This window comes from Eriocheir sinensis, chromosome 3, assembly GCF_024679095.1.
Source record: "Eriocheir sinensis breed Jianghai 21 chromosome 3, ASM2467909v1, whole genome shotgun sequence".
NCBI classification, from domain to species: domain Eukaryota; kingdom Metazoa; phylum Arthropoda; class Malacostraca; order Decapoda; family Varunidae; genus Eriocheir; species Eriocheir sinensis.
Genome location: NC_066511.1, coordinates 27368943 through 27383533, shown reverse-complemented (window position 1 = coordinate 27383533; position 14591 = coordinate 27368943). Strand labels below are relative to the sequence as shown.

General features: G+C 39.5%; 2 protein-coding genes across 4 annotated transcripts in view; both read right to left on the bottom strand.

Moving 5' to 3' along the window:
- The window catches only part of LOC127007402 (serine/threonine-protein kinase SMG1-like), a 31036-nt gene extending 24274 nt beyond the window's left edge, over positions 1 to 6762 (bottom strand). Inside the window, exons 1-3 of one of the 2 annotated variants that reach the window (XM_050878343.1) lie at positions 6584 to 6762; positions 1774 to 2034; positions 1051 to 1157 (exon numbers count right to left, since the gene is read on the bottom strand). In XM_050878343.1, coding sequence (XP_050734300.1) covers positions 1051 to 1157; positions 1774 to 2011 — 345 coding nt within the window. In that variant the 5' untranslated portion in view covers positions 2012 to 2034; positions 6584 to 6762. Of the gene's footprint in view, positions 1 to 1050; positions 1158 to 1773; positions 2035 to 3723; positions 4391 to 6583 lie in introns of those variants that run through there. The other variant, XM_050878335.1, reaches the window with a different exon arrangement.
- Positions 6763 to 10192: 3430 nt separating this feature from the next.
- LOC127007408 (eyes absent homolog 2-like) overlaps positions 10193 to 14591 on the bottom strand; it is a 95814-nt gene continuing 91415 nt past the window's right edge. For both annotated transcript variants that reach the window (XM_050878359.1, XM_050878370.1), the window contains exons 11-16: positions 13534 to 13623; positions 12573 to 12631; positions 11811 to 11971; positions 11384 to 11620; positions 10782 to 10882; positions 10193 to 10429 (exon numbers count right to left, since the gene is read on the bottom strand). In XM_050878359.1, the coding sequence (XP_050734316.1) occupies positions 10349 to 10429; positions 10782 to 10882; positions 11384 to 11620; positions 11811 to 11971; positions 12573 to 12631; positions 13534 to 13623 (729 nt within the window). In that variant the 3' untranslated portion in view covers positions 10193 to 10348. The remainder of the gene's footprint in view (positions 10430 to 10781; positions 10883 to 11383; positions 11621 to 11810; positions 11972 to 12572; positions 12632 to 13533; positions 13624 to 14591) is intronic.

Below are 14591 nucleotides of genomic sequence, written 5' to 3'. Positions count from 1 at the left end.
TTGGAGCAAGTTGTAAGGAGCTGAAGCAGTGGAAAAGAAGTGACTGTCTTTACTTGAGATTAACAATGAGGGAATAAGGCGATACATGCCAAAAATGGGGAAAAGGGAGGTTAAAAATATAATTTGGTTCAATAGTGGATGTGAAATAGCAAAGGAAGAAAGAGATGTAGCATGGAACAGGTGGAAAAGTTGGAAAGTTTCATTTAGTCGGCGCAACATCTGTGGTCATAAATTATGCTGAAGAGAGACAGAGGGGGAAGGAATTATAAGAGAAGGGAATAGATCCCAGGAGATGGGACACAACCCCCGATTAATACCTGGTACCCATTCACTGCTGGGTGGACAGGGGCGTAGGGTATCGGAAAAGCCGCCCAAATTTTCCCACTCTGCCCGGGAATCGAACCCAGGCTCTCTCGGTTGTGAGCAGAGTGTGCTAACCACTGCACCACGAAGCCCCCGGATGATGGTGGTGGTGGTGAGAACTGTCTTTTTTATCCATTCAGAAATTGCAAAAAGGTTGGAGGTTCAGCATTCCATTTGTCTGAGTTGCATAGTTCTTATTGTTTTAGTCTTTTGATAAATGATGTGAAATAATGCCCGATACATAGAATCTTGGTATATGTGTAAATAAGTGCCTCTGTAAAGAAGTTGTTAGTGTGCCTAGCCGTGAATCTGCGGGCCCAGGTTCGAATTCCAGTCTGGGCAGCTGGTGTGCAGCTCACCAAGCTGTTCATCCTCCCCTTTTGGGGTGATCGATAGATGGGTAGCTGGGGAAACCTCAGGACGGTAAACTGTAGCAATCCTGGACTTCACACTGGCCCATGTCCTGGGGTAATGGGTTCTTCCCACCACGGGCTCAAAGGGCCAATGCGATGAGATGATCACCACAGCTATGCGCAGCAAGAGTGCATGAACCCATAATTACCTTTATTCAGGTGTAAAGAATATATATTTTGTTTTGGAAAGATCATTCATGAATAATAGAGGGTAGATCATAGAGCTGCTGATGGTAAATACCCTGAAATTCTCTCATTAATATGAGAAACTTACCTGAAGCTGTTGAACCTGAGCCAAGTATCGCTCTGAGTCATCTTCCCGTACCAGTCTCCGTAGCTGCTTAGATATTCTTGAATCTTCACTGAACCCTCTGTTAACATCTGTGGGGTAAAAGCAGTTTGAATAAAACATATGAGTATACCAGTATATCAGATATTAAGAATTTTGTCAAATAATGATGGCTGTCAAGCTCAGAATTGATGTGTCGAAGGTAACACATAAGGCACATAAAAAAATATTAATGTTTTACTATGTATTTTATGATATGAATGACAAACAATATAAATTCTCAACAAAGGATTGTGCAGGTGTTTCAGGAAATTAAGATTAAAAAATTATACAAACCTGCAAAATTTACAAAACAGGTGATTATCAGTATTTTTATCTTTCATTCATATATGATACATGAATTTATATCCTTGGGTAGAAGAGGGGAGCATCCAATTAATGAATGATTAGTTACGTAGTACTTGAAACTTGGTAGAAATACTTTTACATGTCATAACTGACTTTTTTAATGGTGGCCTGGTGAATTAAGGAATAGCAAACATTAAAATATTAGTAAATGAGTTGCTTTCCCTTTTTATACATTTGATGTTTCCTGAAAAAGGCTTTCTTACATGGGGCTCCTCAACCCCTTCTGACTGCTCTTATAATTTAGTATTAACAAGTGAACAAAACTGTCCTGTTAGTAGATGCAGCTGTTAATTTCCTTACCTTTATGAGGGCGATGTTTCATCACATCAACTTTGTCTGAGTGCACCTTCTGAGACTCTTCTTCTGGTGGAAGCCCTTGCTCCACCATACCTCTTCGTTCCCCTGGAGGGAGAGGACGGTGGTGGGACAAACCACGACGGTAACGTCCACTTCCTCTTCCTCCTCCCCCACGGTACTCTCGGTGAATCCTTCCTCCGATACCTGCATCTTCTCTATCACCTCCGGACCCTCCAACCATTTTTCAGGGAACTTCAACTAGGTCTGAAATTAACAGAACATTAAATTCTCACCCCCCTACCTTAGCAGGTGTAACACAAACATCAAAATTCTTACATATAAGACACTCATTCGGCCACACATAGAATATTGTGACACCATCTGGGACCCACACACTAAGAATAACATAAATAAATTAAAGGCCATACAAAACAAAGCTGCAAGATGGGCCAGACGTGATTACAGATACACCACATCAGTCACTTTGCTTAAACAAGACATGAAACTAGACCCATTAGCAACACGAAGACAAATACACAGACAACAAATTCTATATAAAATCACCAACATAAACACAAAGACACTTACTTACACCCAACAACTACACGATCCACTAGAGGCAGCCACAACCTTAAGTACCACACTTGACAGACTAACACTAGCATATTCAAATATTCATTCTTTCCCCACAGCATCCAAGAGTGAAATCATCTCCCATCTCATGTAGTTAATAGTCCCACTCTTTACACATTTGGGTATAGGATCATCAATCATTATTTCCCTAATCCCGGCCCTTCACCATGTCCCAATACCTTTCCTCATCCTAATCCTGTCCTGGCCCCTTGAATCCCCCGCATATCATGTCACCTGAGAGTGGCCCTCTGCAGGTCCCCGAGAAATGAAAATGATTACGATGCTTTTTGCTGTGTATATATTTGATTTTACCTTAAAATAGCTATGCTGTGATTAAGACACAAATTCACTCTGGAACTTTTGTACCGGTAGTGTTTTCCTCACTATCTCTAGGTGAAAAAGTATCATATTTAACCAAGAAATGAATAGTCAATGTCTCTGACATAGATCACTCAATAATACTAAATTTTCCCTGATAATGCCCCAGAAGTTAACAAAAATAAGGTTTTGTATGCCATTGTGCAACAGGTGAAGTTATAGATATTTACCACATCTGTTTGGTATGTGTACATGTGGCTATTGTTTGAGAAAATGCAGAGTGGCAGCACGCATACTCGATGTTGGCCTCACTGTGACCTTGGACTGAATGTAATGACTTTTGAACTGGAGCCACAGGCTTAGGCCTCTTCCAGAACATCATCTGTGAGTAAGACAATATTTACCTACTTTCTGCATTGATCTCAAGACATGTATCCAAGTGGTATTTGCGTGCTGAATCGATTTCTACTCTCAAAATTATGGAATATTACCTTCTTGGGTATTTCTTTACAACTACTGCTCCACCCCCTCCGCCACTCCAGTCCCCCCACTCACTAAAACCCTAAAATATGTTAACTACGTTGTGTAAACTGTGCTATACTAAAACTATTGTACAGATCGGCGTGAAGCAATAATTATCAAGAACAACACCTTCTTGCATTGAAAACTTAAGGGGACCTGTGACGAATCCTCTCCAAACAAGCTGCCTGCTGATGAAAGGTGAGGAACCAGGATTTCTTACCTGGATGACCTTTCCCTATGAGCCATGCTAGGGTGAACCGTCAGGCAAAGAACCGAAAGGTCTCACCAACCACTGCGCCAGCCTATCCAACCTCATCAAACAACATAACATAATCCAATAAGCTGGAAAGTGCATTGGGCGTTCATATGGTCAGGGATAATAGTCAAGCTTACACGTCCCTTGAACCATAAGCTCGGGGGATATAATTCATTCTAAAGACTCACGTGGTAACTCTTTGTGTCTTCACCGTCTTGACTAACCTTATCATGTGGAAAATGCGTGCACGATCAAGCTGGGCACAACAGGGAACGCAAGAGCCACATTTTGGTTTGTTGTTGTTCCTCCTCTCCTCGCGTAGTGGCGGTCAGCCTTTGGAACGGCTCCTGCGCTGACTCTTCTTTTCCTGTTTCCTTTACTTTTTCCTGGTTTTCTGCACTTCATTGTTCTTAATTGTCTTTTTCTTATATTCCGCCGTCCCTTTGTAACGGGTTTTGCGGCGTTGATCAGTTCCATTGCCTTTGATTTGCTCTTACTTTATTTTTTTTGTCTTCCACCGTCTTTTCACAAATTCTTCGCTGGTTTTAATTTCGGTGTGTCAAATGCCAATATATTGCCAAGTTTGTTGTCTCTCTATCACTATTTTCCAAGTCTTGTATGAGGTTATAAACTCAGCTTTGAGATCTTCATATTCAGAAAAATCTAACAAAATGTTCTAACGATGTCGTCTCAAAACCAAAACGGAATAACAATGACAAAAATAACGGCCCAAAAGTGTAAGCAGATGTATTCAGACCACCAAGTTTTTTCTCCACCAACAGCGTAGCTACTGAAGGCTACCACGGGAATAGAATAAACTTAACCGTCTTCACTGGTTCGGTGGAACATAACTGACTCATCTAAAAGCAAACACCCGACCGCCATTTCCTCCACCTGAACATTCAGTAAGGTAGAAATGCAATCTTGTTGACCATTAAGCCATTTGTTTTGTTATAAAATCATTTAGTCATAAGGACAGACCACCTAGTCTGGACCATTTAGGGTCTGTGTGATCTGAATATCTATGTAATTCTCTCTCTCTCTCTCTCTCTCTCTCTCTCTCTCTCTCTCTCTCTCTCTCTCTTTTTGAAACCTCTCTTTAAGTACAGAATACAACATAGATGGCTACAGACTTCAACAAAGATCGTTTAAACCGTAGAGGCGGTGGCGTCGCCCTTTTTGTCAAAAGCTATTTGCAACCCACAGACAGAACACCAGAGACAGTAACGTTGAACATTTGTGCGTGCGAATAAACATTGCAAAAGTTAACTTAAATAATCTGTCACCTACAGGGCTCCGGGGCAATCACTCGAAGATGTGGAAATGTACAGCGTTTTAAGGCAGTCACTTAATAACAGCGACTCACTGATATTAGGAGACTTTAACCTCCCCCATATCTGTGAGCATGCCGCGCTGCAAATGTCTTCGATAGTTTTCTAAGTACCGCAAAAAATACCCCAGGATTTTTTAAGTGTGGTCCGCGGTAGTGCGGTATTTTCAGAAAGTTTACTGAAGTGCGGTACTTTTTTTGTGATGCGGTACTACCGCACTACCGCACTGTCGCATTATTGCGGCATTAAGTACCGCACTTGCCCACCTCTGTAAATAATCCACAACCAGTCTTGCTGCCATTGACAGAACCATCACAAAACACATGGACACTCTGGGTGCGGGGATATTCAGACAATTTGGTCAGAAAATAGTCCTGCAGGACTTGAATAAGCCAAAAATCTTTAGGTTTACCCAATTTTTCTTTCTCAACACTGACTATGAGGTTTCCAAGAGGGATAACCATAACAAGGGCTGCTAATGAGGGCAAGACACGGTTCAAGGACACCAAGGTCAGATAAGAGCTTGTGAATCTTTCTAAGGTACGATTTGAGTGAAGTTTTCATTAAATTCATCTATGTCAAAATTTTCTACATTGTTAAAAGCTGCATACTATGTTAAATGCTGACTGCGAATTAAAGTTTTTTATTATGTAAGTTCACTAAGCAAGTTCATTAAAGTTTGTAGATGGCTTGCTTACTAAGTCCGCTCTCTCTTCTCGGGTTGATTTTGATTTCACATCTAACCATTCTGTGTTTACCGCCTACGTTTCTTTATTGAGACTTACATTTTCCAAGCCCCTCCAGTTTGTGATGATAGTCGATTTTATTTTGTGCGTCAGGGTGGTGGGCCTGGCAAGTTTCCGCGTCGCCTCACCGAGTTTCTCGGCCAAATCATGACTTAAATTTAATATAATTTAAATATAACAGATCTGTACTCACCACTTAAGAGATGATCACTGCACATACGGAGATAATGCCTTGTTGCAGCCTCTGATAAAGCCGAGGCTGCGGTGGTCTAGAGCGGAATTTGACCTGCTGTCGAGATGATTATAGCTATAGCTACTATCTCCTCCAAGGGCAACTGCTGGTGGGATCGTATCAACCCTAGCTACGCACTACTTGTTAAAATGCATCTAGTTCATTCATTCACTCAGTATGGGCCAAGGAGTCGGGAGAAGATACTCTAGGATCCTTGGTATGGGCCGTCGACTGATCTAAGGCCTATGTTCTCACTACACGGGGGTTGGGGCGGGGGTGTAATGCCTATCGTCACGGACCATACTCTAGAGTTAGTGCTTCAAAATAAGTAAACCATATGCTTCGTAAATATTATTACATCATTGACTGAAAAAGCGCATACATATGAAGATCTTCCCATTATAACAATTTTTCCTAAGTCTGGTACCGCTGGTAGTGATCTCTGCTCCAAATTATTAAGTCACCGTCACGCACCTGGCCCGTTCTATTGCTTTCTTTCCCCCTACTCTCCAACAGCATTTAAAGAAAAATTAGGGCCATTGCAGCTAAATTTGTGTCCTTCGATGTGTAATTGGCATGTTACAATCTACACAGTGCGCGCGTCGTTTGCTATAGATATTAACAAAACGTTCAACTAAATTCCAAGTCACTTCCTCCCAGTATCACAGAAAGAGGTCAGTAATCTGACATCGAGGCTTCGTGAGCATAAGCAGCCCAACAACCATTCTAGTTTATCCATCAAGCCACCTGAGTGTGTCCTGTTAATAAGACCCACCTTATGATTGGGCAGCCCAGGTGTTTGATCTTCAGCTGGTCCGGTCTGTCCTTGAATCCCTTGAAGGCGCTTCTCGCAGGAATAGGTAGATGAAGGAAGAAAGAAGAGGCAGGAAAAGTGTATCACGTTAGTCGACCCCGCCAATGAAATGTTGAAAACGGATCAGGATTCAATTTTGTACAGTAAAAGGTCGTGTGTTTAGCAATCAGGATTAATGACACACACACAGAGAGAGAGAGAGAGAGAGAGAGAGAGAGAGAGAGAGAGAGGCAATCTATCGCTCACCTCTTACTTACCGAGTTTTTTTTCGATGCCTCGACTCTCGTTCATGAGAGAAACAATCCGGCTTCACGAACCCTTGACCAACACAGTTACGTGAAAAAGGAACCATAACTTTTTAACATCAAATGACAAATGAAGAACGCCATAAAAGTATAGTAATTTATTACTCACATGTTTGTAATCATACATTAAGAATTACAAATACTGAAGAAGTCCAGATAGAGGGCAGAGTAACAGTCTGCTGGTGGTTCTGACTACACACAATTATGTACTCGGAGTTGTGCTATAATTTCTGATTTGTGTCAACCTATAGTGCTAGAATAAATTTTGTGACCTTGACAAGCTTAGCACAATCATTCTATCTACTATTTTGAGAAAATATTGCCGTTATAATCCACTACCTTAAGAAATGTCTCGGTATACCTAAACTAAAAAAGCTCTACCATGGGAGCACTGCTGAGGTGCCTCTGGTGCTTCATCACACTGCCGCCCAGGCCACACGCCCGCCCGCTGCTGCTTCGGAGATTGTGGTGCAAATTTGACAACAATCACAAACACCAAAGTGGTTCCTGACAATATGGATGAGGTGAGGAAAGGTACTGGAAAAAAATAAAACATTCATTCTTCCTTCTACTATCACAATATTCAAGTCTGGCGTGGGAGACTCAGATGACGGAATTTGACAGCTGTCTTTCTAAATGAGTGGTAATTAAGGGACCGTTGATGAATTATTATTTCATCAAAATTTTAGTAAAAATATCTTTAAGCTTTGTTCACTCATAATAAGATAAGTTACAAAATATATCAATATTGAAAATTTACATTATGAGTGCCATTAACAAGCATATAATAACGATTATACTTGTAGTAACTTTAATAATAATAAAAGTAATAATAATAATAAGTATAATAATAATGATAAGAAGAAAAATGACTTGTAATAAGCTGGTCACAAAAAATAATAACAGTAGTAGAAGCAATATCAATAATAATAATAATAATAATAATAATAATAATAATAATAATAATAATATCATACCAGTATACTGATTTTGAAAAGCTTGCTAGGATATTCACATTTAGTATTCAAAGTTTGGTTAGTGAGGAAACATTTTGACTCTTCACTCATGTACAAAGGTTAAGTTTATAACTCATGCCTTCATATTTCTGATGGCGGGATGTGACGCAGGAATAAGGAAAACTACCACACACAAACAAAAGTTGGTGTTGAAAATCTGCAGAAAGTTGCAAACCTCAAATGCATAATGTCAGTTCATCGTGTCGTTTATTCTCAGTTGGTTTGAGGCAAGTATACAAAAATCAGCAGCATTATCACAATATCTTAAGTTCAATCTGGAACATATGAAAGGCCTTGAGAGGTTTCCTTTGTGGTATTGTAGTGCCATACTTTATAATATCCAACACTCCAATAATTTGTGATGATGAATCAGTACTTACAGGCTATGCTTCAATGAGACCTTTGATACATGCCAGACATACCTAATCTATATTCACTACAAATAATAAGGTACAAAGCAAATTAAGACAATCATCTAATGCTTTACATTTTGTACAACAATATGATTGGGAATAATTCATCTGGTTAAATAAATGGAACGTTGCTTACTTATGCCGTTTAACTGGACCATTTCAAAAGCAAGGAATATTTACCTAACAGGCATTCTATGTTTACCCTTGTGGCTGATACATGCCCATGTTGAGTGATAGACTTACTCTGAGTGAGTACAAGAGGCATATATATACAAAACAATGTTCAACAAGAGTACTACAACAAATAAAATACTTTACAGTCACACTACTATATAAAAAGTGTGTGTGCATGTGTGTGTGTGTGTGTGTGTGTGTGTGTGTGTGTGTGTGTGTGTGTGTGTTAGGGATGAGGGGGCATGGTAGGATACTACAGCCAGCTGAATAAAAAAGCCATAACTAAAAATCTAAATGTTTTAAGCCAAAAACTACTGGCTGATATTAGCAAAGGTATTTCTTCTGGTGTATGTGATTAAAAACTACTGAAATATTCTTCCAGTCCTTAGCCAAACTTATGTTTCCGCAGGTCTGGGCAGCGCAAGTGAGTCTTCATTTCACTGCTTAGCTGTACACCAATACTCTATTTTCTATACAAAGTTAAAAGTCTACACTGTTGCACTCTGCACTTCCCACACGGGCCCCCTCTGCCTATATATATATATATATATATATATATATATATATATATATATATATATATATGTATGTATGTATATATATATCTATATATATATATATATATATATATATATATATATATATATATATATATATATATATATATATATATATATATATATATATATATATATATATATATATATATATATATATATATGCCCTTTAGGAATGTTTAGAATAAATGTCATTGTGTACATATAACAGTGTTTTTAAAGTTATGGTACGTACATACATTACTAGTATACTTGTGTATACAGGTTAGTAACAAACCAACACTTGCCTTCATGGACTGGCAACCTCAACACTGCCACAACTATCACTTAGCATTTTCACTCACATTTTCATTCCTCAGACTGGTTTGCATCTCTTTATGTTTCACTTTTCCCCTGCGGCCGAGCAGCACTAATCATGAGGAACTTTGGCATGGTCCTCAGTGCCAGCATGACCTTACACACTCCACTTCAACACTGCATCAGAAAAAAATGTTTTCAGTAGTGACTTTAATCTGGAATCAGTGTGCAGCAGCATTGTTTCTACAACTGCCGAAAGGCATAACTGAAGCACTAAAGCCTTGTTAATTAGGTAATTTGATGCGTTTAAATACTAGTCTCGCTTCATTTCATGCACTATAATTGCTTCTCTGCTTCTATAGTCTATCAAATCACAGGTAAAGAGCTATTTTCTTTGGCTGTTAAATATTCAATTTAACACACTAAAAGTCTAGTTGATTGCTCTGATCTTAAAAGGTTTGAGGTAACAAAGTAGCACTGACAAAATGAAGTGTCACTCAGGGATCAATTTCATGAACACAATCTTGTCAGTTTTCCTTTATGATTTTTGATAAATTCTCAGTAACTGTGACGGTGCTCTGTGGAGCCCTGGCACTGGATCAGAACGTTCCTCATGTGAGTAGACACAGGGTGGCTGAACAACATATCATTTTCCCTTTTCAATCTGTATGGTTGCTGATATATAAGAGTACTTTTAAAGCCAAGTTTAGGCTGTATTATATATATATATATATATATATATATATATATATATATATATATATATATATATATATATATATATATATATATATATATATATATATATATATATATATATATATCATACATATTGCATTGGTGAAAACAGTCATTGACCAGTGCTCCAGGGCAGAAGTATAGTAAATGTCAAACAGTGATAAAATCAAACAGAAGAGACCAAGGTGTAGCTGGAGTTGTTAATGTTGTAGTTGTTGCTGGGTGTTCAGAGGCCACAGATGCTCAAGGCCTTGTACAGGTTCAGGAAATCATGATGGGTCTGAATTCTCCAAAATGGAAAATCAAGCTGAAAGCATGGATATATTTTTAAGATCTGATATTACATGAGAAAAATAAATTTGTATTGAGTGAAACCCGTTATAGAAACATATGCCTCAAGAATTCATAAGCAAGTCAAAACTCTTAGAGCTTAAAATAAAGATAAATAATAAGCATATTTTTCCCACTTCTCATAAATTGGGCATCAGAATTGTCAATATAAACAGACTGTACTCTGACAGATTCAGTTAATGCGAGCCCAATGGTCTGTAACACCATTGTTATATTTGAAACACTTTGACTGGCGCAACAAATTACATCTAACTTTAAGAGTGATGACAAAAAAAAAAAAAAAAAAACATCAGAAGTTTGAGACTGACCTGTTTTGCTGCCATCTCCTCGTCCCGGCCGTCGCCCACCACCACGTACACCGGCTTCCGCCCAAACCTTGAAGCAATCCTCTCAAAGCAACTCTCCTTACCTGAATATGAAGAGCTCAGTAAATATCAATAAAGTATTAAGTGAATGATTCTATCAGACATTGAGTCTTAGGTAAAGGGACAGTTTAAAATAGTTCAGCATAACCTAAGGTGGAAAATATTTCTCATGCAACACTGAAATCTTCACTTTCTCTAAAGGGCAGATGCTTCATTTCTATATTTGCATGTCTCTCACTATCAATAAACTTTGCAAAACACTAAATCAAATTAATGAAGTGGATGGTGAAACCCTTAAGTCATCTTTTCAGTCTATGTTAATCTAATCTGAAAGACATACAAGTCTTATAACAGTCTGATCAGCAGGAAATAATATTTTCATGATGACGTAAGAGAGAAAATAAAAATCTGGGTAAAAACATTACTAAGGTTTAGGAGTGGTTTAATGGAACTATTTTCTGATTGAAGAAAATATTCTAGGTGTTCCCCAGGGATATATGATTAATAAAATGAAAATAAAAGATGAAAGTCTTCTTGGAACATACCTACTTTTGTAGCAGAGTATATATTTTCTATTGGGAAGATAGAGCCGAGGCCGTAGAGAAGGACCTTGGCGAGGGCAGGGACCAGCTGGGTCGTGGTGACCAGGACGTTCACACAGTTGGGTCTGGAGGCTATTAGCTGCAAACACTTCATGGATTCTGTCAGCCATTGATCCGTCAGGGTTTCAATGTCTTGACGGACTCTGTGCCACTTCTCACGGTTCTCAGGATCTAATAGACCTGTTACCAAGGAAGAAATTACGATAAGTAAGTGAGGTAGGCATATCATGTGAGTAAAATCTCTTCTTCATTCTTTTTTTCCTATCTCCTCGTCCTTTTTGTAGATAAGGATTAGGATTTATGAGTATACTCTCTCTCTCTCTCGTATATAGCTTTACTGAGTCACGACTTATCTTTTAAAGGTACTTACTGCCAGAATTGTTCCTGCAACTGTTGAAGAGTTCTTTGATCTTGCGATACCTGAAGGCGAGCTTCCTCATCCAGTCGACGCCCCCCCGCACGCCGGTCCCCAGGCACAGAGAGGCATTGTTGTTGGCGGCGCTGAATCCGTCAGTTGCAAAGTTGTAGTTGCTGCCATGAAAGGGCTATTATAGTCACTGCCTAAATTAGCAGATGAATAAATAAAATCTGCTCATCCAGTAATTATTGAGTCTGGAGTGATTAGAAACTTGTGATTTCTTTTTAATAACAATCTACAAGTTGAAAAAAATGGATAGTAAGTTCTAAATTTAAATTTTTGAGAACTGTCTTTTTTTTATTATTTTTTTTTATACTTTTTCGGTGTTAATGATGGTGGAATTAAACAGCAAACCTGCCCTATAAGCATGTTTTAACAGTCTAAAAACTATGAAGCAAGTCATAATGAATATATATGTAATAATAGTAAAAACCCTGATAAGTGTATTGTTTATTCATTATGAGGACTGGCTCCTGTTTTGTTGCTATTAGTGTGTGTGTGTGTGTGTGTGTGTGTGTGTGTGTGTGTGTGTGTGTGTGTGTGTGTGTGTAATAATAATAATAATAATAATAATGTGTGTGTGTGTGTGTGTGTGTGTGTGTGTGTGTGTGCGCTTAATGACGAATGCAATACATTATGCTGTTTAATTCCACAGTAATTAATGGCAATGTTACTGGATTCCACAGCAAGATGTAAATACTATTGATGGCCTACCTCAGGTCCTGGCCGTTGTCATCAGATGAAACGTCATCGATGTGGACTTGATCACATTCCTGAAAAAAGGAGTTTTCATTACACGGGAAGTTGTGTTACGTGGAGAGCTGGTCACCCTCATAACGTAATGACATTGCCTGAATAAAAGGTTTATCCGGTGATATATTACAGCCTCAGGTGAGAAGTAAGCGGCACATATCACAAAACAGAAGCACTGCATGCTTATTGTCAAATAATATTGAATTGAAATGTTTAATGTTTATAAACAATGCTTGTTATAAACAATGCAGCTGTCCTCTTAAACAATATACTTATACACTAGTGTTTAGATCTTACTACAGAAGCTGAATATTGAAACTGATACATCACTGGAGATACTTCTTTTCCATTCCTTTGTGATACAAGCTAAGGCACGAACCATTCAGTAATTATGTATATTCATTTAATGCAGGAATGTATGAAACCTTGTTGACACTAATATTTACGGTGTAGTGATTAGCATGCCTAGACACGAATTTGCGGGATTGGGTTCGATCCTGGTCCGGAGCAGTCGACGCCCAGCGAACTGTTTATCCTCCCTCTCGGGCTGGTCAATTAATAGGTATTCTAGGGTAACTCAGTGAAGGTAAAGTGTGGTAACCCGTATGTCAGCCGGTCCCTCTGTCACGGGGTTATGGGTTCTTACACGGCCAAGGGTTCTTACCCACCACAGGATCAAGGGCCAATGAGACAAATGAGCATCGAGGCCAGGCGCAGCTTAGCGTGTTACCTCAACTTTATCTTCGCCATGGAGCCTACACATTAGGGCTTTTTTTTTTTTTTAGTGTATGCCTATAGCGCCGTAGGCTCTCTTGAGGGGCCTGGATGGTAGTCGGCCCCTGCCTGTTTATAGTGGCGCCATCTTCTCTTGGTCTAGTAGAAAGTATACTAGAAGCGAATTCAGTGTAGAGCAAGTAGTTACCTCAAGGTCATTGAAGAAGAAGTGTGTGTCGGCCAGGTCAAAGATGAGCTTCTCCATGTGGTAGCCCAGCTGGACGGCATTGGCGGTGTCCTGCAACGAAGTCACCTGTTATCTTTTTGCTTGGAAGCCAGAGTAATAATGACTCATGCAGAATAAGAAGTGTCAAGGCTTTTCTTCAGGTTATATAAAAAAAATGTAACAATCTTATTTCTTAGGCTATGAGTATGAACTTAAATTATCATCTCTCTCTCTCTCTCTCTCTCTCTCTCTCTCTCTCTCTCTCTCTCTCTCTCTCTCTCTCTCTCTCTCTCTCTGTGTGTGTGTGTGTGTGTGTGTGTGTGTGTGTGTGTGTGTGTGTGTGGAGCCGGCAGCGACGGGACAGGTGGCTCCAGTCAGTCTCAGAGGGAGGGCCGAGGGGCGCAGAGACCAAGGGGCAGGTGCCAACCGTGCCTTTACTCACATCCTTCTGTCGTCGTCACATCCCTACGTCCACACAGGCCCATAATTTTGACGGATTTTTTTTTTGGGGGGGGCGCTAGAGGCATCATAGTTTCATGAGTTGGAGGGGGAGGGTGGCGAGAGAAGCGAGCATGCGCAGATGGGGGAATTAAAGAAAAAAAAAAGCACATTTGGGAGCATTTGGAGGGCGATTGAGAAAACATTTGGGAAGCTATAGTCCCCTAGCCCCCCAGAAATATTGTGTACATATAACCCAGACCAACACAGAACACCACAAAATGGATGATATAAAAAAGAACAGCAAAAAAGGGATAAGATATAAATAAGACACCAAAAAAGGATGATATACAGGCCCGTAATTTTGGCAGATTTTTGGGGTGGGCTAAAGGGCATCATAGGTTCATGAGTTGGGAGGGGGGAGGGTGGCGAGCGAAGCGAACATGCGCAGGTGGGGGAAATCTTTTGAAAAATTAAGCACTTCTAGGGGTATTTTTTGGCCGATATAGAAAACATTGGGGGCTATATTTCCCGTAGCCCCCCCAAAATTACGGCCCTGCCACACTATGCCACTATATGTATTCAAGGCACAGCACCCCATC